Raw genomic sequence first — 23361 nt, 5'->3', positions numbered from 1 at the left:
TCAATCAAATCTATCAGAAATCTGGATCTCAATTCCAAGATTTGATGTGAGACTAGTAATGTGGTGGATAGAGCATATCAAAGCAAAACAACTTCCTATTTCCCCATAAATCTAAAATGATTAAATATCTATTACCAAATAGATAACAAGTGTTATGATTCAGCAAGTATTACCATGTCTACTAGTTAATGATAATATATGGCCCTAAATCATCACTTTTAAACTAACCTATACTGTTTCGGATAAAAAGTTGTGGAGTCATTCTATGCCTTTTAATCAAGCATCACAGGAAAAAAAAGTTAAAGTTCCCAGTAAGTAGTACCTAGCCACTAATCACCAATATTATTATCTCCATCACCCAGTTAGGTTCCTCAAAATTCCCTGATAAGACATGCCTATTCCCAGCGCCACACCTTCGCTCATGGTGTACCGATGAACCGAACGTCTTCTCAGATTCCTTCTACTTATTCTCTTTCCTCAAATTTCTTTCTAATTCCCAGGTTTCTAGCTCATCTTGAAACATGTGTAGCATGTAGTTACCTTTAATAATAACTTCAACTTTGTTTTTAAAATGTGAACTGGAATTAAGTTTCATTTATATGGGAAGTCTTTCACTCCAAGCACAGAAAGGAAACTTCATGAATGAATGAATTAATCTTAAAGGATGAGTAACATTTTTAAAGGAATTTCTATGTTTCACCTGCCAATACTACTTTGGAAAGTCAGCATAAGATACAAGATTCCTTCCTCTACTTAAAACATAAATTAGCTTCCTTGGAAAAATGGCTGATTCCAGATCTGGGGCAGGTCAAGTACAAAATGAATCCGAAATCTCTCGTGCCAGAAAGTAAGGAAGGGTTCAGAAGAGGACATGACAAAAAGGACATGGATCCAGCTTAAATGGGTCAAGTCAGGGATAATCTGAACAATAATAATTACAGTAATAGATTATAACCAAATGAATAAATAATCTATGAATCTAAAGTGATATAAATTAATAAACAGGGGAAGAGAAAGTCCACAGAAAGTCAACAACTAATAATTGTAGAAGAAATGATGGAATTTGGCAGCCATTATGGTAATAATGGATACCATTAGTGAGTAAAAGTTTTACAGAAATATGTATGTGGTCTAAAGGTATCTCCCTGTAAATAGATTAATTACAGAGGGAAAAATGGTAACTCTACAGGGGCAAACTTGGCGGACACAATCTTAACCACATGATCAAAGTTAAAGACCAGTAATGGGACAAACTTCATATACTTCCTGATCTATTCCAAAGAAAAGAACAGAGCATCATTTCTATGGTATTCCTGCCAAAATGTATTACCTGAACCTACAAACTCAACTGAAGAACATTCTACAAAATAACTGGCCAATATAGATCAAAGAAAATGTCAAGGTCTTGAAAGACAAAAACAAAAAGCAAAAGACCATGAGTCTATATAAAAGAGGCTAAAGGGAAATGACAACAGAATAAAAGGCATGATCTTGAATTCTCTTCTGCAAAACAGGGTATTACTGGAACAACTGGCAAAATCTGAATCACCTCCATAGATAAGAATGTTGTATTAGTGATAATTTCCTGATTTTGAGAACTACACTGTGGAAATGTAAGAAAATGTGTTGTTTTTAAGAAGCATACCATGAAGCATTTAAGGGCAAAGCATAGCATCTATGCAGCTTACTCTTAAATGGTTAAAAACAAAACAACACACACACACACTGTTTGTGACCAGTGATATGGAGCACCTTTTCAAGGGTTTACTGGCTATCTGTAGGTCTTCCTTGGAGAAGTTTATTCACATCCACTGCCCGCTTAAAAATTCGATTGTCCTCTGTACTGTAGAGTTCTTCGCAACTTCCTTTCTCTACATTTCTTTCCTGCTAAACACAGCCAGAGTCCATTGCTTGCACCTAAGAACCCTGGCTAAAACACCACCTTCCCTCTTTGTTGTTCCTATTAAGGTTTCCAGGCAACTTGAAACTGTGTGAGCAAATTCTGAAAATAAACGCTGAGGAGGTCACAGCTTTGTGAAAAATGGAAGAGAGTAGTATGTCCAAGAACACAAAGTTAACGTGTGTATCCATATATAGGATATGTAGTATAGAAAACATTTGGGAGGGGCGCCTGGGTGGCTCAGTGGGTTGAGCCTCTGCCTTCAGCTCAGGTCATGATCCTGGGGTCTTGGGATCGAGCCCCACATCGGGTTCTCTGCTCAGCAGGGAGCCTGCCTCTCCCTCTCTCTCTGCCTACTTCTGCCTACTTGTGATTTCTCTCCCTGTCAAATAAATTAAAAAAAAAAAAAGAAAAGAAAACATTTTGGAGGCTTCATCATCCTACTATTCGATGTGGAGTTTTCGTGGGGCTACTGTATATAAGCTAAGCTTGTATGAACTTCATTGAATTTTACTTAACTGTGAATGTCCATTGAAACATATGTATTTTAACATACTGCCTTTAAGTTTGTTTTATGCTAAGATTCAGAATCAATTAACATTCATGGGCCATGTAGGGGACTTAAGAAAACCAGGGAAAACGCAAAACACTTGTTGCGGAAAAACTCCGCAAGTTGAAGGATACCTACAAGGATTTGTAGGCAGCAGTAATGGTTCAGCGGAGGCTAAGGAGGGGCGGGATCTGTCAGCACGGCTGTGGAAGGTCTGAAGCAGCCAGAGCTGGCCGGGAAAGGCTGGGGAGAGCCAGGGTTAGCGGCTTCACTACACAGCTAGGACAGAAGAACAAGAGGGAAGGGAGTTTGAAATAAGCAAGGGGGCGTAGGCTGGATAGGGAAGAATGCAAAGCAGCAGGGGGCTGATGAAGACAATAAAAAGGAAGAGCAAAGGGTTCTAGGTCTCAGTCAAATGGAAGATAAGTGCAGAGGCATCGGGGAGAAGAGTGAACTGAAAGCTAAAGTCAGGCCAGGTAGTACAAGGTGGGTTGACCCTTAATATCACTGGAACCGTTAAAGGATGGAACTGGCTTCAGTTAAACAAGACTTGTTGAGGGCTGCCTGTGATGGAAAATAGTTTAATAAAGCTGTTTTCAAAATCCTAAGATTTTTAGTAAAACTAAGTATTTGTCCCAAAGACAAGCAGTACAGCATACACTAGTAAGTCTGCAGGGTGAGTGCTTGTAGGAAGACAGGTGTATGGCCCAGGGCCATGACACTATGCATGCTATCAGGGAGGGGTGAGGGCTCACATCAGCGCGCTGAGAGCTGAGAGCGGAGTCTCATCTGCTAACAAGCAAAGGATGACATCAGCAGGGGTCAGCATGAGGACTTCTTTTTTTTTTAAGATTTTATTTATTTGAGATTAATTTAAGATTTTATTTATTTATTTGAGAGAGACAGAGAGAGCATAAGCAGAGGGGAGGGGCAGAGGGAGAGGGAGAAGCAGACTCCCAGCTGAACGAGGAGCCCAAAGTAGGGCTCGATCCCAAGACCCTGAGATCACAACCTGAGCCAGTGAGGTGACTTTGTTAGTTCACCAACTGAGCCACCCAGATGTCCCAAGCCATGAGGACTTTCTGAAGACTCCGGAGGTCTTCAATTTATTCACTGACTCTGTAGGTAGGCAGTCTCACTGTACTGTGCGAGGCATATTATTACATTCTCTGAGCTTGCTTCCTTTCACCCTAATAAGACAGAGATAAATGACTAAAGACCAGCTGAAGTCAAAGATGACTTCATGAAGACAGTTCAGGATCATGGTGAGGCTCAGTATTAGCTTCCTGCTGTCCACATCTGTTGCCTCTATGCTCTGTAATCACCCTAGCGTTCTATTAAAATAGCACCCAGCTGCCACCTAACTGCCACATACAACAGGCTCTCAGGACCTCGCTGCTGGATTGATCCCAGCCCCAAGCACACTCTACTGAGCTGAACCAGGCTCCATGTCCCTCAGGTGTTCCCTCTGGGGTTCTGGATCATCCATCTTTGTTTTCTCTGAATGGCTCCTCTTCTTCCAACATCTCCTTTAAAGCTGGTGTTCCCAAGATTTCACTCTCACACAATTCCTCTCACTCTTACATACTCCACCTGGGTGGCCTTATCAGCTATCCTGATGTCACCTGCCAACCACAAACTGAAATAACCAAATCTCTCTCTAGCGCTACCTCCCCCTTAAGTCTCAAAGGGACACATCTCCAATGGACTGCTCTACCCCTCACCACAAAGCCACTCCATCTCTCAGTGTTCCATGGATCCTTAAGTATCAACATGTGCAAAGGTAATTTCTCATCCTCTTCTCCAAATGGTTCCTGTTCCAGTATTGTCTTAGCGATTGTCATATCCACCTAGTTTAGTTACCCAAGATAAGAAACCTAAGAATCATCGTCAAACCTCCAATCCCCTTCTCCCCATCATACATACCACATCCTGCCAGTTTTACCTCATAAACATTTTAAAAACTCATCCTCCTCTCCATGCATACCATCACTGCCCTACCTCAGCTGTCAGGCTCACCCCAATTCAACAGCTTTGTATGTGGTCTGCCTCCAGCCCTAGGCCCACCATTGCCACCAGAGTGAAGGACCTAAAACATATCTGATCTTGCATTTTTCTGCCTCCAACCCCATAAGGACTCCTCTTTGATTATAAAACATAACAAAGGGACACCAGGGTGATCAGTTGGTTAAGCTTCCGACTCTTGGTTTCAGCTCAGGTCACGATCTTATGGTCGTGAGATCAAGCCCCGTGTAGGGCTCTGTGCGCAGTGCAGAGTCTGCTTCAGATTCTCTCCCCCTCTCCTTCCCCTCACACACACATAAAATAAATCTTAAAAAGAAAAAGCAGCATATTATAAGCTCATTACAACAGAGATCTTTTATGATCTGCCTACCTGCAGCTTCATTTTTTGACATAACTCATCTCATAGTTTGTGTTCTAACAACACTAAATGAGTTGTAAATTCTTGTACTTACAAGCTCTTTCTCCTCCATCTCTGCATTTTTTTTTTTTTTTTTTTTTTTTTTTGCAGATGAGGAATGCTGTTTTGCCTTTATGTGGATGATTCCCACTGACTCTTTCCAACTCAGCATAGGCATACCTTTCCAAGAAGTTTTTTTTTTTTTTTTTTTTTTTTAAGGTTTTACTTATTTACTAGAGAGAGAGGGAGTTCACTCGTGCCCTAGAGCAGGGAGAGGGGCGGAGGGAGAGGCAGACTCCCTGCTGAGCAAGGAACTAATGCAGGGCTGGATCCCAGGACTCTGGGATCATGACCTGAGCCAAAGGCAGATGCTTAACTGACTGAGCCACTTGGCCGCCCACAAGAAGTTTTTCCTAAAGTATTTTCACTAAGACCAGGGTGTTTCCCCTTCTCCAGAGTCTATTAAATATATTAAATGGATACTGAATAGACAGGTTTTTCTGTATTTCTAAAGCTTTGCAAACCTAAGGAATAGAAAATTTTAACTGTAAACTAATCTAAACATAGTAAGGAAATCAGATTTAGGGAACTTAAAATCCTCTAAATAATGAATGGCAAAGCCAAGAGAATTATTTTTGGACTACTGATATACCCATTTCAGCATATTCGTGCATTTTAAAAATCAGTCGTTTCACTTCACATGTTTATGTGTGTGTGTCCCTACAAAGCCTTTTGATTTTGAGGAAGCTAAATGTTTTTCCACCTATATATTTCAGACATACTCTATTTTTAGTTTTTAATGCTCTTCAAATAACTAAAGTTTTTAATTATCTCAACCTATATCCAAGCATTTCCAAATAATACTTTATTATAAAGTTATAAAGTTATTTATGGAGGTGCTCCACTGGGTGGCTCAGTGGGTTAAGCCTCTGCCTTCAGCTCAGGTCATGATATCAGGGTCCTGCATCAAGCCCCACATCTGGCTCTCTGCTCAGTGGGGAGCCTGCTTCCTCCTCTCTCTCTCTCCGTCTGCCTCTCTGCCTACTTGTGATCTCTGTCAAATAAATAAATAAAATCTTTAAAAAAAGTTATTTATGCTATTATTTAGAATTTATTCTTTATTTTTTTAATTGCAAAAAAAATTTTGAAAGAAACGATGGTTTGGTATTGGGATAAATGTTTTTTTTTTTTTTTAAAGATTTTATTTATTTATTTGACAGAGATCGCAAGTAGGCAGAGAGGCAGTCAGAGAAAGAGGAGGAGGAAGCAGGCTCCCCACTGAGCAGAGAGCCCGATATGGGGCTCGATCCCAGGACCCTGGGATCACGACTCGAGACGAAAGCAGAGGTTTTAACCCACTGAGCCACCCAGGCGCCCCTGGTATTGGGATAAATGTTAACAACCAAATCCTTCATTGGTGCTGTGCTTTATAAAAGTGGTGGCTTAGTAACAAATGAAATTGAGGGAAACGATTCATTTTGATTTTGTTATAACATTAATTTTTGTTACATTGATTTTTAAAAAATAAAGTGATGTCCATATGGATATATCTTACAGAAACTAAGGAATAATAATTTCTCCACCCCATACGTTTTTTTTTTTTTAAGATTTGAGATTAAGATATAGAGAGTACGGGAGAGGGAGTAGAAGGAGAGGGAGAGTCTCAAGCAGACTCCTGGCTGACTGTGAAGCCTGAGGGTAGGGCCCAATCTTACCACAGAGGTCAGGATCTGAGACGCCAAGAGTTGGAGGCTTAACCAACTTAGCCACCCAGGCTCCCCTCCACCCTGTACTTTAATTCAAGTGTTTAAATATTCTTTTGACAAGAGCATAGAAATAATAATTTATTTAAAATAATTTTTACATTGCTTTATTCCTTGTCTATAAAATATTTCAAAGGAAATGAGAAAATACAGGTTTATAGTTATTCATACATATTGTCTTTCACATACTGACGTGTAAATAAAGTACTTTATGTTCTCTGTTTTTCTGAAATTTCAAACAGAACACCTCAAATTTTTCATCTTATGTCTTACTGAGCCAAATATTAATGAACCACCCAATTCAATAAGTCACTGCAAATCTGAGATAGAAGACATTAAATGTGCAGAAGATTTACCTAAGTGATGCTGTAAAAATCACACTGGTGAATACGGCTGAAGGTGAATCTAATTTTTAAACTTGTTAAGCAAACAAGAATTCTGAACAAATCCTTTTATTATCTGTGTATGTGTATCTTCAAGAAAGTATTTTTGTACGAATCCGCAGAATACCTAGAGCCTCCAATGAATCCAACGTCTATTCTGACTGCTGGGGCCTTTGTTAGTTTATGAGACTGGCCAAACAGGATCCCTCTCAGGGAAGGGTGTTCTCTGCAGAGTGAATGATTAGACAAGTTAGTTATAACCTCTTTTGGCCAATAATTCTAATGAGAACACATGCTCCACAATTTTTTTTTTCCTGAAGAGGCTGTAACAAATATTTATAATTTTGGGGGGGGGGTGAGGAGATGCAGAGTTAAATTATGTCAAAAGAAGGAAACATTATTCATATACTTTACTGCATGCAATACTGTTAAATGAATTGGTAGTCTAAATTTCTAGCTAAGTAATCTTCCTTTTTTTTTTTATTTTTTTTAAAGATTTTTTATTTATTTATTTGACAGACAGATCACAAGTAGGCAGAGAGGCAGGCAGAGAGAGAAGGGAGGAAGCAGGCTCCCTGCTGAGCAGAGAGCCCAATGCGGGGCTCGATCCCAGGATGCTGGGATCATGACCTGAGCCGAAGGCAGCGGCTCTAACCCACTGAGCCACCCAGACGCCCCCTAAGTAATCTTTCTTTTAAAAGCATATGGAAAGAATAGCCAATCTGACATTATTCCTCATGTTTATTTATTTATTTATGTTATTTTATTCCTAAAGCATGGGTTTTGAATGAAATTGTTGTTCTGAACCCACAAAATGAGCTGTTTGGTATCATCCATAAGGTCAGATGTACAGATGAGCTAAAAATATAAGTAGCACCAAAATAAGGCAAAACAACAGTCATCTACTCATAGACTCAGTCTGATTTTTTTTTCCAGATGAAACTGACATAATCAAAAACAGCATTGTGATTTCAGTTGGCAATCAAAGAGTCCTACTTTTCATTTTCATTTTATTCTTTTGAATAAACATGCTTATTATTATTTTACAAAGCAACTAAGGAGTTAGAGAATTTAATTATCTATATTTAACATGATAAAGTGGCATCTTAAAATGAGCTCCCTAAATTAAAAGATACAGATTTTTCTACCGACATCGAAGAAATGACTTCAACAAAAAAGAAAGAGGAGAGAAAGTCAAATGAGGTTGTAAATAAAATAAGAAGTCTCATCAGAACTCAAGAATAAATTGTAAAATAGTCTCCACTATTTTCCATTTTAACTTAAGGACAACTTATGATGAATTAGATACAATATAAGAAAAAGTATTTCCCATTCTCAATTTGATTCTCATAAAGCCCCATAGAAGGAGATCAAAAAAGACATTTCTTCAACTGAAATACATACGTTTAGAATCTAACCTGATTTCTAGAAGATAACATCTTATGAAGCTATATGAAGAAATGACTGCATATTTACACCACCATTACTGTGATAATTTTTTTTTAAGATTTTATTTATTTATTTGAGAGGCAGAGATCACAAGTAGGCAGAGAGGCAAGCAGAGAGAGAGAGGAGGAAGCAGGCTCCCTGTCGAGCAGCGAGCCTGATATGGGGCTCGATCCCAGGACCCTGGGATCATGACCTGAGCCAAAGGCAGAGGCTTTAACCCACTGAGCCACCCAGGTGCCCCGACTGTGTTAATTTTAATAACACAACCACTACATTGTAAAAGAGAGTTACGTGTTACTACTAACAATCAAAATCAAGTTTTTACACTGTTAAGGGCTCATTGTAACGGCGTAAAGCAATCATACAGATGATTCATAACATCAAATAACCTAAAAGTCACTGAAGTATATTTTATATAAATAAACACTCTTATGTGACACGTAATATATTTTCCAGTATTTTTGCAGTAAATACATCTTCCTAATTGCTCTTTGCTTGGGTTAACACTGACATCATGTAGCTCCCATTCTAGTAAAGCAGTGGTTACTCAATAGGGAGAGATATACCAAGAGTATGACAGACTGTATGGGAAGGGTGGTCAAGTATTTAAAATCTCACCCAGGGGCGCCTGGGTGGCTCAGTGGGTTAAGCCTCTGCCTTCGGCTCAGGTCATGATCTCGGGGTCCTGGGATCGAGTCCCGCATCGGGCTCTCTGCTTGGCAGGGAGCCTGCTTCCTCCTCTCTCTCTGCCTGCTTCTCTGCCTACCTGTGATCTCTATCAAATAAATAAATAAAATCTTTAAAATCTCACCCAGACAACACAAATAACAAAAATTCTCCACTGAGTTAATGAATATGGGGTGAGGATTAAGATCATCCTAACAAACGTGAAGCTCAGAATTCTATGGTTAATACATAACTGCCTTCTTTTTGGTCCACGAAATCCATGAAACCTAGATAAGATTCCTAGGAAAGGTACTGATTGTGCAGGAGTTTTCCAACTGATGGAATACTCTTCATCTGTTGACACAATGGATAAATCAGGAGGTTACACTTTACACCATTGACACAGGTTTGCTATTGATGATAAGGTATATTTTTTTTCCACTACATGGTATTTGATTTTCATGTATAGTCACATGTTTGTCTAACCCTCAATCAAAAGGCAAATAACAGAAACCTGAAATTCTTTCAGAACACACATTTGATGTGCCTCATAAAATTCATGGATGTGTTTGTCTTCGGTGTTCCTTGCATGCGAAGGACCCAACATGGAGGGTACACCACCCTCCTTCTACACTGCAAACTCCTGCTGGAAGGCTGTAGGATCGAGTAGGCAGGCCACAATGCAGCCTCCGAGACTGATCATTAAATAAATGACTATTAGTGTCAACTCACACTGATGACTAAAAAAAAAGTAATGGATTAGAGGGGAGAAGTAAGGTAAAGCAGGACACAATGAACAGCAAATCTACCACCCCCATCCTCCTGAGTGCTTATCTTTCTGGTCTTATTTATGAAAATATATAAATGTTACCTTCTGGCTCAATCACATAATCAACACCCATGTATTCATCTCTTCTGTGTACCTGGAAAAAGGTCAAACTGGGAAGCTAGCTACTACTGAGCCTCTTTCCTCGGTAGTTCACTCAACCTAGTGGCGGCAAAAACACAACGAGCATCTAATATGTTCCAGGCACTCTGCGGGCAAATTATAGCCAGTGGCCATGTAGAAAACAGTAGAACCTAAACTTTCCTGTTCATTTTAAAGCTTGGACCTAATTAACATAAGTCAATCATTTAGGGCATGGTATATTAAAATAACATCGTGGAAGCTGCCACCACTGCACCTAAAAAGATATAGAACATTTACTTCTACCTTTAATAAACTTGCAAATAATCCCTTTTCCCACGTTTTATGAAAATTTACTTTCACTCCAGATAAAATCCTCCCAAGGTTTGTTCTATTTCATGAGATTCAGTTCAGGTTCTGGCCTGAATTTTCAGCTACATAAATACCAACTACCAGTACACTCAAAGTACAAAGTATTATTCCTGATTTTAAACCACTGAATAAAATTGGAGAAAAAACTGTAGAGTCACACATACACACAAAAAAACCCCACAACTGATGGGGAGGGAGTAAGATTATGAATAGCATCTGAAAATAAGATGTAATCACACAATTCCCATTAAAATTCAGATTTATGCACTAACCAATAAATCATAAAGGTTTAGAACAATATTTTTTATTATCTCATCAACTTCTACCCGATTATCTAAAAGAAAGAACACTGGGCTTTTTTCACCATCATACACTTTACTTTTTTACTAAGTTCTCATGGTATGCCAAATAACTCATACAAGGAGAGGCAATTCTTCTGAAAGCACAGGCTGGTTTAAAATAACTTCCAAATTACAAACTTTCATATCTTGTTCGAAATGTTTAAAAACACGGAAGACCTCAAATAACCTTGTTCCTCAAGCTTGGTAGTGTTACTCAGTGTTCAGCATCTAACTTGAATGGTTAAAAAGTATATCCCAGCATATTCTTCACAGAGGCCCCAGCCCTGGCTTGTCATCACACTAAGTCCCTTTTCACTCAAAACTTGTAAGGTGCTGCATACTTTTTTAAAACACTAAGATACTAAATGTAGGTGCGGTAAACTTAAAAGATCCAAATAACTAAAATCAGCAGAATGAGGCTATGGAACAGTTTCCATCAGCAACACTAACCAACTCAATAAAACAGAGACTTAATATTAAGTAGTCTGATCAGGCAAAGTTATGAAGCAGATCCTGGTACTTCAGTTCCTTAAGACTGCTTTCTGTTTCTATGGCTCTGCAAGGCAGCCCATCTATGTGAGTTATGATCTAGAATTTTATTTGTAATTTTAAGAAATATTATAGCCGTAATGACTGATGCCTAGTTCCGGTGGCAAAATCTCGGCAGGAAACAGATTTAGCCATTTGAATGTTTTATAAGTTTTTGTAATTGAGGAAACTTTTCATAATCTGACATTTGTTAAAACCACTTATTAGAAATTATGCAGCACAGTAGCTGTGGAAATATGAGCTAGCTTCACAATTATAAAGTCAGCCTATGTAGCCCTTTCCTATTGTATATAGTGGCATAAACCCCACAGCGGCCTATCAGCTAACTGGCAGGCAGGGGGCTGCTCTATTCAAAGTGAGAGATACAAGCTGCAGGGCAAAAACCTGGCAGCTCCCATCTGACCCCACAATCCCCTACTGGTGACAGCTCCAAGCTCCATGGCAAATTAGGCCTTCTCATATTACAATTGGAGAAGACAGATTCCATTAGCAGTATCTGAAATTGAGTGGAGAGCTGCACTGTTATCAGACTTGACTCATAAGCACTGCTATTAATCAGAGCTATGATAGCATTTATATATTTCAAGCTATCTGCTGCCGCTGTGATATTCTGCTACAAAGGGTTGATGGGACTTAGGAAAGTGAACAATAGAGCTTTCTGGGAAAAGCAGAGTAAATCAAGAAAGTCTATGACTTCCGCACATTCTGAAGGGATTGTGGTTTACATAAATTTTCTCCCAATTGGAGATTGAGCTCTTCCTCATCTTACACATGGGATTTAGTTGTCACTCAATGGTAACAGCTGTGAAAAGGTGAAGCGGCCCACCGCTCAGAATATTGCCTTCGCTTTTAAAGCAATTAACCCATGAACAGGAGGATACCTGGTGATATCAAAGGGATTAGGCCAGGCAGTGCATTATTAACATTTCCTTGAACTAATTCTAACTCTGACTAGCTGTCAGAAAAGACTCTACAGTCTTAAAAAAGAGTTTTTGCCCTGCTTTTCTCCCCCCTTCAGAATGAAGTGCTGCTATTTGAGCCTAATATGTCCCTCTACTTAGAAGAAAATGCAAATGAACCAAGCTCTTAATATGCTTAACCAGTCTGAGTCAATGCAATTTTAAGACAAGTTTGAGAGAAATATGTGATCAATTAACCAGGGATCAAGACAGATATTCTCCTGAATGGAAATTAATGCTCCAGTACTTTCCATTCTTCTTCAACTACAAAAACTTGGTGACTATTTGTTACTTATGCATAGTTACCTCTGAAATTAGGAAGAGCTTGACATTATTCTCTATGGCAATAATCTAAAATACTCTTTGAGCTGGAAAATCCAAATGTCCCTTAAGCAGGAGATTCTACATTCTCTAAGGTATGGCATTTTAATTTCCTATTCTTTATTGAATGGAATCTTAGCTGGAGCTCTAAGAATCGCAGACACAGCGCTCCGAATCAAGTATTCCTCTTCCAAAAGTTTAATCGAATTAATTTTTAGCAGCAGCATAATGTTTAGAATTATGTAACTTATAAAAAATAAAGTAAACCCCATACTTACCCCATAAGTAAAATACTGGCACAAAATGATCTGCCAGAAATATCACTGAAATTGGTTGTCAGTTCTTTGTAGTGAGCAGGCATAGTTTCAATATACCTTCAATTATCATTAACATTCATATATTCTAGGTAACCTGGTGGACATTAAGAGATCTGATTTCTTCCTGTACAATGTTAACGGTGTTAGAAAGTTTTTTAATGCAAGTTTCCTAGAACAGTACCTTCTAGAAAAAAATACCTGAAAAACTGTTTATTCAATTGTTAGTGACTTTGTCTTAATTTAAATAAACACTGAATTTGGGTTATAAAAACTAAAATAGTTTTACTTTTGATTCACAACAAACATTGTTAATGAATTCTTCCATACTTCCATTTGGCCCATAATAGTTTGGAAAGGATATGCTGACTCTCAAGCCTATTGAGAATAGATTTCCTGCCCTCGACCTACCAAAATAAATGCTACAAGATATGCCCTCATCTGAGATCATAAGCAATTTAAATCCTCCCTGAGGTAAAGAATTTTTATACAATGCTATCAACACACTCCATTCTCTTTTAGTGATACCAGAGCACAAGAAATGGAAACATGTTGATGTTTCGAGACAGTAATTTCAGTGTTCCTCCCTTATTAAGTATATAGGACTTAGTCTGAGGTTGCTTAGAAAATAAGTTTGAAATTCAAGTACTAAGCAACACTAAATCACATTCATATCAGTGACTTATCTGACCTGTAACTTTTAAAATTTCGTATTATTAAGATTTGTGAATTTCAAAATGACACTTAAGGTATCGTACCATCAAACTTAAAAAATCATTTACTTCAATGGCCTTAAAAGAGAAAAATCCCAGTTCCTACAAACCCCTGTGTTAGGTAGTCTCAAAAACACAGATGTACACGTTAATAAAATGAATACTATTTCATATAAATGAAATGTATTAAACTCCCTTCACATTGTGAATGCTGAAAAATACCCCTGAAGGAGACAATATATAAATAAATGCCATAATCTGACTATTTTTAATTCAATAAAGTACAGTGACACATACAGCTTTCAAAGTGCTGTTTTACTCCTATGCTTTCCTACATTAGGGCGAAGCAAATATACATGAGTTCTTGTCAACCATTAGGAAAGACTGACAAAAAATGCAGTGTTAATGACATCTTATGGCTCTTAAAAGCAAGAGAAAGATGCAAGGAAGGCAAAAATTACATAGTAATTGGAAACAATGAATAAATTGTTCTTTCAATCTAAGTCATGTTTACTGAAAAAAATGGAGCTTTTTACATCAACACATTTAAACAGAAATTTGCTTTTAAAATACAATCTTTGTTTAAAGGGTACAGAAGGTCTTTATGTCCACCCCAAGAGCTAAATATAGTGAATGCCATGGGAACAATTACCTGAAAAAAACCTAAACCTGTTAAAAGAATTAATTTACTGCACACCAGTCAGCGCTAATCCTACGTGTACAGTAATGTTCTCTGAAGTGATGGGGGAGAGAAAGAATCAAACTGTTTCCTGGATCAAAACCCTCCAATATTTCACAACAAAATGGAATGATGATTTGGCCTGTCAATGAATAAAGTAGTAAAATGTCTCCTCAACAAATTCTAATAAAGGAGGCAACCTGTAAAGGAATACATTTACTATACGCTGGACTGGAAAAAAGCTGTCACTGTAATGGCTGCACAGGTACTGTGTCCTGCTGTTGGGTTTATATTCACAGAAGAAAGGTTTTAAAGGTTAAGTTCAGGTCATACAACAAATGAAATTGTAACAAGCCAGCTGACATTGTATAATGTCTTCTTCCACTCAATCAATAGGCTACTGTTAGTCCTATTACCATAGAGATGGCTTGCTCTTTCCTGAAGGGTGTCTATTGTTTGACAAAACAGATTTGCCACTTGAACTGGGTTGTTCCCAGAGGACGTGTACCTTGTCAATTATTTGTACTCAAAATAATGAAGTATTTTCATATTAAAATGTATGTAAGAGATAATATTGTGAGATCCCTTTTCTGAAAGAAAGCAACTTTCCCAAGCACAATATTACTCAAACATTCTTAAACCACTCATATATCCAGTTTAGTCATATTAAGGGGTTTTGATTTAAAGCCTATGCCAGCAAATATACAAATTTACCATTAAGACTGTATTTAAAAAAAGGGGGTCAGAGGTTAAGTGTGCTAATCTAAAACCCATTACAATCATGGAGGATAATAAAAGCTATTTTAAAATGTAGACAACTCAAAAGAAAATTCTTGTCCAATTTGGATTCTGTAAAATCATGATTTTTATGTATGATTTTTACAGTGGTTTTCATGTGGAATGGTATCACCAATTAATATATTGAAAAGCATGGAAAAGTTTTCTCAGAAAACAAATTACTTTATTTGCATTTGATAGCCCTATAGCATTTAAATATATGTTATAGAAATGATCTTCTAAAATACAGATAAAAAATAATAAATAAAAAATAAATTACAGATGAACTACCAAAATAAATACAAGTATTAATTTTCTTTAAATGCCTTTGTCTTAAATGTCTTGTGAAAATTATCAATTCATACATTCAATACAATACAAGTAGTTCTACATTTCAACCTATATATTTAAAATTTTTAAAGATCAGCTTTTCTCTCCATAGAAATAACAACAGATTATTAATTATAGGATTCAGGAGAAACAATTCTAAATATTATTCTAATTACTTACAAAAAGAAAGTATTCATAATACTAATCAATCCAAGCAGAGATATTATTTTCATCATTTCATACTGAAAGACTGGCTATCACTGAAAACCTGTAAGACTGAAATAAAGATGAATTAAATAATATAGATACAAATGTAGTAAATGATCAACAGTTACAACATTTGAATCTGAAAGCTTTCCATAAATAAATTTAAAAGTAAGCTTTAGGGTTATAATTATGTTAACTTTTACCCTTTTATAAATAATTAAAAAGGAAATTTAGAAAGAATTTATTAGTCAAAGGGCAATTTTATGACTAACGCAAATAAAAACATTAGTCTCCAAAAATGGCATTTGAAATTGTCTATTCAAATTATATTATATTTGCATACAAAAAATTGTTTTTATAATAAAAACTGTAGTAGTTTTTGAAAAAGTGTTTTAATTTGGTTCTCCCTTTGCAGAAAGCGTAACTTGTATTTTTTACTGTATTCTCCCTAGGCAAGGTTAGACTGGTTAAGAATGAAGGAGACAGGAGCAGCAAAGACAAGGAAGTTTACCAACATCCTAAACTAATGACCCATTTTTGTAAAAGCAAGGTACCCTTCCAAACTAAGAAAATCTTCCATCAATGAAGTAAGTGGGATCTAATTTGCATACTTTCTCAACAGCTATAAGGGAACAAAGTGAAACCTTACCAAAACCATATCCCAAACGGATTTCCTTAGTTAACAGCCTCATTCCAAAGAGTATACAAGATGCACATATTTAGAATACAATATAATTAGGCATTAGCTCTGGACCTGGTAAGCAGCTGCCCATCAGCAACACTGTGAGTAATTAAATGATATTTACCATTTACCAAAACAGGAACTTCATACTGTTGAATTAAAGTGGCCCATCTGCATTTTCATAAAATGACCAACCTTTTTAGTTCTGCCTAACTCTAGAACTGTGATAATGAACTGGTGACACCTTGACTCCATTGCAGGAAGCACATCCAACTGTGTAATCATCTGAGGGGTCAAGCACGTATGAAATTACTGGAAATTAAGAAAGTGAATTCACAGCAGTGATTAGGAAAAAACCATTCAAGCAATGAAAGAGTCTTGTTTTGGGGGTTTCATTTAATGTATGTACGTAGGCCATCAGAATGCTCCGTCTCCAATTAGCCAAGATTAATATTAACTCATCAACTACTTTACCTGAAAACGGTGAAAAAAAGTAATGACGCGGCTACTGCTCCAAAGAAGCCACACAGGAGATTGACACGGTAGGCAACTGAACCAAAAGGAAAGAGTATAATTGCCAGTTTAGCCACCAGCGTGAACAAAGGATAGCCAGGAGGATGGGCAACCTATGGAAAAATCAGCGAGTTAGAAGGTTTTCACCTCCGCAAGAGCCACACTGGCTTTAATTGCAAAGTAGCCCTTTGCTCAGGCAAGTATAAAGACTTAAGAGGCAAGGACTACATGTTTGAATAGTGGTTTCCTATTGTAATCCTTTTGTGCCAATACAAATAAATATTTTCTTTAGCGGATTTGGCAGCGTCTATCACATGGTGTGTCACCTAGAGAAAGGGTGACATATTTCATTGTCAGTTCTTAAGCAGTTTGTTCTCTGGGTTCACAGTACATTAGGGTCATTTAAAAGGCTATTGAAAAAAAGCAGGTTCTGAAATTTCGTATTGGTTAGAAAGTTGAAAGACCACACTGCTATCGGATTACCACCATGCTGACAGTCCTAAGGTCTTGCCTAAAGGGATCATGAACCATAATAAAGTTTATTAAATAATAAACTTATTAAAACTGTTAACCCGATTTATTTTATTCTCCATAGCTTATACAAAATTTGGGGTGATAATAAGCTAGCTACTGTATATATAGTAAAGGCTTTGCTTTATAATTTAGTTTAATTGGATTTAAAACTTAAAGTAAATTGTCACATACTGTACTTATAAGTTACTAAAAACTGGGGTTTGAAAATAAATTAATCTACTTTACTCCATGCTTAATTAAACTTTCTTAATTCCTAAAACTGTTAATGAGAGCATTGATTAAACAATAAAACTAATACTTACTCCAAGCTCATGTGCGGCTGTGATCAGTTCCCCTGTGAAAAAATAATGTAAAACCAATAATTACTATTAGAAAATGACACTCCTCCAAAGTTTTCAAAATCCAAATGCTTGCGCTGGGGTTTTGCATTAATTTGACTGGATAAAACTGTAAATCTGTAGAGATTTAACAGCATGAAATAGTCTAAGGATATTTTCTCCCTTAGGTCTTACTGAACAAATGATCTTTGATAGTCTTTAATAACTGGTCAGTGGAAACATAGGTGAATTCTGGTTTTTAAAAAGTGCTTATTTTCCTTCCTAAAAGTTGTGCACACTTGCAAAAACATAGAAACTTCTCATAGAATGTTAGTGTAATATGCTGTAGCGGTCCTCAGGAATTTAGCATAAAAATGTCTACAAAGATGCAAGTTCATGATAATGTAAAATGTGCAGACCTCTGAGGCGTGGACACTCCGTAACATGTGCCATTCTGCCCTAAACTGGCATTTGAATACCTTCTCTACATTAATTATGTCGGATATCTTTAAATAATTGCCAAGCACTTATTAGCTCCAGGTTATTTTGGTAAGCTCTGACTACCATATATTTTTGCACACCACTAAATCATTATATTATTTACACAGTCCTTGTAACTCCTCACCATCTGTGATTATTTCTAAAATTACAATGCAGTAATTCAATGTCTATTTGTTAATATTTTAAGTATCCAGAGCACAAGGACTATTTATGACTCATTCCTGTACACTGCAGTACAGGACAATGTAAGAAATCAATGTTGATGGGCTTATGAGAATTACTAGTATTTATTAGTTAATGTATTAATGTCCATTTTTACCCTTTGATGGGTATCAGTGCTTCTTTAATTTCTAGGTCCCAGCCACGATGTAGATCTTTACCCTCTGGCCTGGATGACAGCAAGAGCTTTGGCCAGCTTTCTACTTCATCTTCCTACTGAAATCACCTCTTGCCATGCCATTTCCCCGAAACAGGTTGGATTGTATCACTAATCCAAAATTTCTCAATGGCTGCTCTCTGCTTCCTAAATGAAGTTCACATTCCTCAGCATAACATGCTAGCCCTCTAAAGGCTCCAAGGTCCCTTTTTAAGGCATAGATCAGTGAAACATATGTTTGCTTCAGTCAAATCTGATTACCCACTGTTCCTCTGGAATGGTTCTTTTGCACCTCTTATCACTCATTTTCTCACCTAGTATTCTCTCCTAAATCCTTCAAAGCCTAGTTCAATTGCCACCTTCTCAGTGATACCTTTCCTTATACACACCCCTCCCTAGCCTCCCCCACTAGAATTAATCACTTCTTCCTCCTCCATAGAACCTGCTCTAACTTCTCTATTTAGCACTCATTTAGATTGTTTTATATTCTAGTTAGTTGTTTTCATTTCTGTCTTTTCTAAGTTGAAAATATTATCCTATCCATTTCAGGGGCCTGTCGAAGACACCACCACCTCTCCCTCCTCTGGTCCCACAAAGAAACTAATTCAAGTCCTGCATGCAGAGCTTGACAGTTAAGACAAATCAGATTGTCATCCTTGCTACTCAGACACCCCTATCTTAGGGCGAATGACTGCTTGTGTCATGGAAGCCCCATAAGGGCACCCAAAGACAGATACTACTTACCTAAGTCAGTTAGATAACTCAAGGATACCCTCAAGTTTTCTGGACATATTCAAGAGCATTTTGGAAACCAAAGGCACTTTTGGTATCTTATAGACTTCTTTAAAGAAATAGTTTGTGGTCTCAAAATATTTAAACTAACTTCCCTTTGTAACTACTGTCAAAGACATTTTATCCAGAATGGATTAGCTTGTCTTCAGTCCCAAACTGCTTTAATCAGCTTTTTGGCATTTCTGCTGCTATGATGAAACACAGTTAAGTTCAAATTTTCAAAGTCAACATTTATTCTCCTCCATGTAAAATGTATTTAGAATTGCATTTAACATTAAGAAAAATAGCCTACTTTCTCTAACTTCTTACCATTAAAAAATCGTAATGCTGTTACTCTTTACCGAAGTTCTGTAGGTATAAAAATCAGGAATGTGACAAACTTCCATCACCTCCTCTTATCAAATGTTAAACTAAAATCTAAATAGGGAAGATAGCTACAGTTCAACGTCTATAAATATATCCTTGAAAAAAGCTAAAGGGGAAACATTATTCTTAAAATTGAGTATGATAAAGAGAAAAAAGAATGTGACTAGGAGGGGAAAAAGAGCCTCCTGGATACTGTTACTCCCACCTCTTAACCTAGGGCTTCCTCAAAGTTAAGTCCTATTACAACCTGCACCAGAATTACCTGGATTCTTTTTAAAAATGAAGATTCCTTAACCAAACCTACCTATATTAAGACCCTCTGGCACTGAGGCACTGAGGGTCAAGTTTCCCAGGCAATTCTGAGGTACGTTCAAGGTTGAGATGCAAATGGGTGGCAAGCTCAGAATTGTTAGCAGATGCTGAACCTTTACAAAAACCAGCTCCCTCTGTGTTATAGTTTTTTTTTTTAATATTAATTACATAATTATTTTCTCATCTATCAAGTCTGTTAGATAGTATCCTTAAAATATACAAACACATAAACACATAAATAAGCTACTTTATTTTTCCCAAGTATAACAAATGATGTGGAGGCAAGAAGCCTATACTCTTCTCCAAAGGATCATGAGTGTTCCCACCCGTAAACCAGCTGTGCATCAAACAATGTAAAAAATAATTTTGGCAAGGCTACCCAATGTGATAGATTTATGGAGCATAATTTAAGACTCATCAAGAAGAAAAATACATACTTTATATTGGTTTTGAGATGTGTTCTGTTTATTGATAAAAAAGCACAACATTCAAGGAGGACCGTACCTTCAACATATAAACAAGATTATCAAAGATACCATTATACACATTTTACTGGCAATACTTGGAAAAGTTTATCATTCCCAACAAAGAACACCAAAATATTAGATGTAACCACTATTTAGCATCAAACTAAACAAATCAGAATACCTAAAGAGTCTCGTAACTTAATGTAAATAAATAACTTTATTCTACTGGGAAAAAATAACAGTATTAATAAAGACACCAATCATAGATTTTAAATAACACTATATATGGGATGACAGATTTAACAAAGAACTTAGAGCAGAGGTTAAGAGAGTGTATATTCTAAAGTCAATCTACTTGAGTTCTTTCCTCGACTGCCCCCTGCTTTCTAGCTGTGTGATTCTGGACACAACTTAGCCTCAGTTTTGGATGGAAGATACTGATAATACCTACCTCACAGGGTTAAGAACTGGATTAAAACAATACATGTAAAGCACCTGGAATAGTGCCTGGCCTATAGTAAGTGCTCAGTAAGTGTTAATTATTTTTATTCACCTCACCCAAAACTTCAGGCTCGAAGAGCCACGGTAAGCAACTGTCAATGTTTTCTTCCTTCCTCTCTTTTTCTTTCTTTCTCTCAAGGTACAGAACTACTCAATCTTTAAGTAATGCTCTCCACTGTCAGAACTCTCACAGCTATAGGTATTTCTATTATTTAATGTAAGTCTTGGAAACATGGTAACTCCATTCCCAACTATACTAATGAAACACATTTCCTATTTGTTTAGTACGATTTGAAAGAAAGAATAAAGGCAATGATTTATAAAAGGGACATCAAGAAGCCTCAGTTAGAAGTCAGCCCGGGAAGATGGCCCCCAGTGACCCCCAACTCCTGGTGTTCTCTATATAATCCTCTCCCCCGTGAGCGTGGGCTGGATTTACAAATGAACTGCCAAGAATAAAACCGGGCAGTGGTCTATCAATCACTTCCACGACTCAGTTCAGGAAATGACAGACGTGTGAGATGAAGGTGCCATCTCTTTCTCTTCACAACAGTCGGCTTCCCAAGGGACCCACGTGGCAAAGAACGGGATTGAGGTGAGAAGCTTGAATCTTCCCCCAAGATGAGCCCTGGGAAGACCGCAGCTCCCGCCCACCCATGACAACGACCCTGTCCTGAGGAAAGGCACCCAGCTAACCTGCGCCGAGATTCCTGATGCACAGGAAAGGTGAGATAACAAACATCTGCTGTTTTAAGCCACTAACTTTGGGGTCCTCTTGTTATGAAGCAAGACATAACTAGTACACTCCATTCTTTCAATCTATAGATTCACCTCGAGAAGTTACAGCACTACTGGCATTATCGGATGGGCACTTAACCTGCCAGCAAGACAAAACCAAAACCGAACCCCGGCTCTTGCTCCTCATCCCAAACGTATACCAACCCTGTAACAAATAGGTAACAATTGCTGATGTGATCTAAGTGGTCCGCACTTTTCTTTTTAACAGAAGCAGCTTGCCTTAAGCCACAACCGGCTTCCACTCTTTTAAGCGTTCTCCCTCAAATACTCGGCGTGGCCGGTTCCTTTTCAACATGCAGGTTTCCACTAAAATACCGCGTTGGGAGGCCTTTCCCGACTGGCCACTCTGGAGGAGGCACTCGGCCCCACGCCCCCGTCTATCCCACCTTCCCTCCGACGGTGCGTCGCTGTTTGGTCAGTAGTGTGTGTACTGTCTCTACCCGCCCTAGAACACTCCCCACGATACTCGGTCCCCACCACTGTGACCCCTTTTGTCTGGAACGCAATGAGGACTCAGTAAGTAACATCAGTGGGCTAAAAGGGAATGGAAGGCAAAAACTCGGGTCCCGAAAAATGACCTGGCCAGGTGCAGAGGTCGCTAAGTCCCACCAAGCGAAACCAGCCAGTCCCTTCTTCAAAGTCGGAGAACTAGAGACACCAGTTACGGGAATGGAAAACAAGATGGTCCTAGCACGCAGAACCCGGCACGGAGCACGGGCGGGCGGAGCGGGGGGGCGCGAGCTGACCCACCAGGGAGAGGGGCGGGAGGGCGGCCCTGAGATACTTTACCCGAGTCTCCCCCCGGCACCGAGGGGGGCAGCGTGAGGGTAAACACTGCGGCCACCGCGGCGAACACAGCCACGCCGCCGCGGAGGCCCCCAGAGCGCCGCGGCCCCACCCGGGCTGCCCGCCCCCGGGCCGGGCCCCTGACGTCGCCATGGAGCCCCATGGGCCCGTGAGGCCCGGGGAAGGAGGCCGCGGCGGGCCCAAGGACTCAGCCAGCCCCGGGCTTCCCGAGCGCGAGGCGAGCGCAGCCCGCACGGCGGCTTCCGGGTCGGGCGTCGGCTCCCTCCCCGGACCGCACTTCCTCCGCCGGGCGCGGGGAGAGGGCACGGCCCGCGTGGCACGAGCCGGCCGGGGATTCGCGGGTAGCGCGCCACGCGGTGGGACCCACGGGGTTCTAATGTGTTTTACAGTCGCCCACCAGGAGCAAGAGCCTTCTTTTAAGAAAGGAAGCCCGGGCCCGGGGCTGCCGACTGTACGGCCTCCCCCCACCTCACACTGACTTGGTCGGGTCTGCCAGAGACAGAGCGGGGTCGCAAACCGGGGTGCGCCGAGCCCGCCTCTGCCCCCTCTGGTGTGGGGTGGAACTACACGAGGGGGGCTGCGGTCCGGAGCCCGAGCCCGCACCGCGCCAGAGTCGCGCAGGCCGGTACGCGAAGCAGGCCGGTACGTCGCACCCATCGCCTGTTTACTACCATTTATGACGAGCCCATGTGCAAATTATTAAATCGCTGAGTTGCTTCCACAGAGATGAAAGTACGCTCGTTGGTCTATTTTTTTCCTTATGCCACGAGGAAAACTCAACCGATGAGTTGAG

At 39.0% G+C, this 23361-nt stretch overlaps 1 protein-coding gene across 2 annotated transcripts in view; it reads right to left on the bottom strand.

Moving 5' to 3' along the window:
* Positions 1-22769, bottom strand: part of TMEM260 (transmembrane protein 260) — a 67917-nt gene extending 45148 nt beyond the window's left edge. For both annotated transcript variants that reach the window (XM_080807621.1, XM_080807622.1), the window contains exons 1-3: positions 22551-22769; positions 17634-17665; positions 16759-16910 (exon numbers count right to left, since the gene is read on the bottom strand). In XM_080807621.1, coding sequence (XP_080663747.1) covers positions 16759-16910; positions 17634-17665; positions 22551-22710 — 344 coding nt within the window. In that variant the 5' untranslated portion in view covers positions 22711-22769. The remainder of the gene's footprint in view (positions 1-16758; positions 16911-17633; positions 17666-22550) is intronic.
* Positions 22770-23361: the final 592 nt, after the last annotated feature.

The sequence above is a fragment of the Martes martes genome (assembly GCF_963455335.1).
Source record: "Martes martes genome assembly, chromosome: 7".
NCBI classification, from domain to species: Eukaryota; Metazoa; Chordata; class Mammalia; order Carnivora; family Mustelidae; genus Martes; species Martes martes.
Note: the sequence above shows the minus strand (reverse complement) of the source record. Positions and strands in the feature narration are given on the sequence as shown.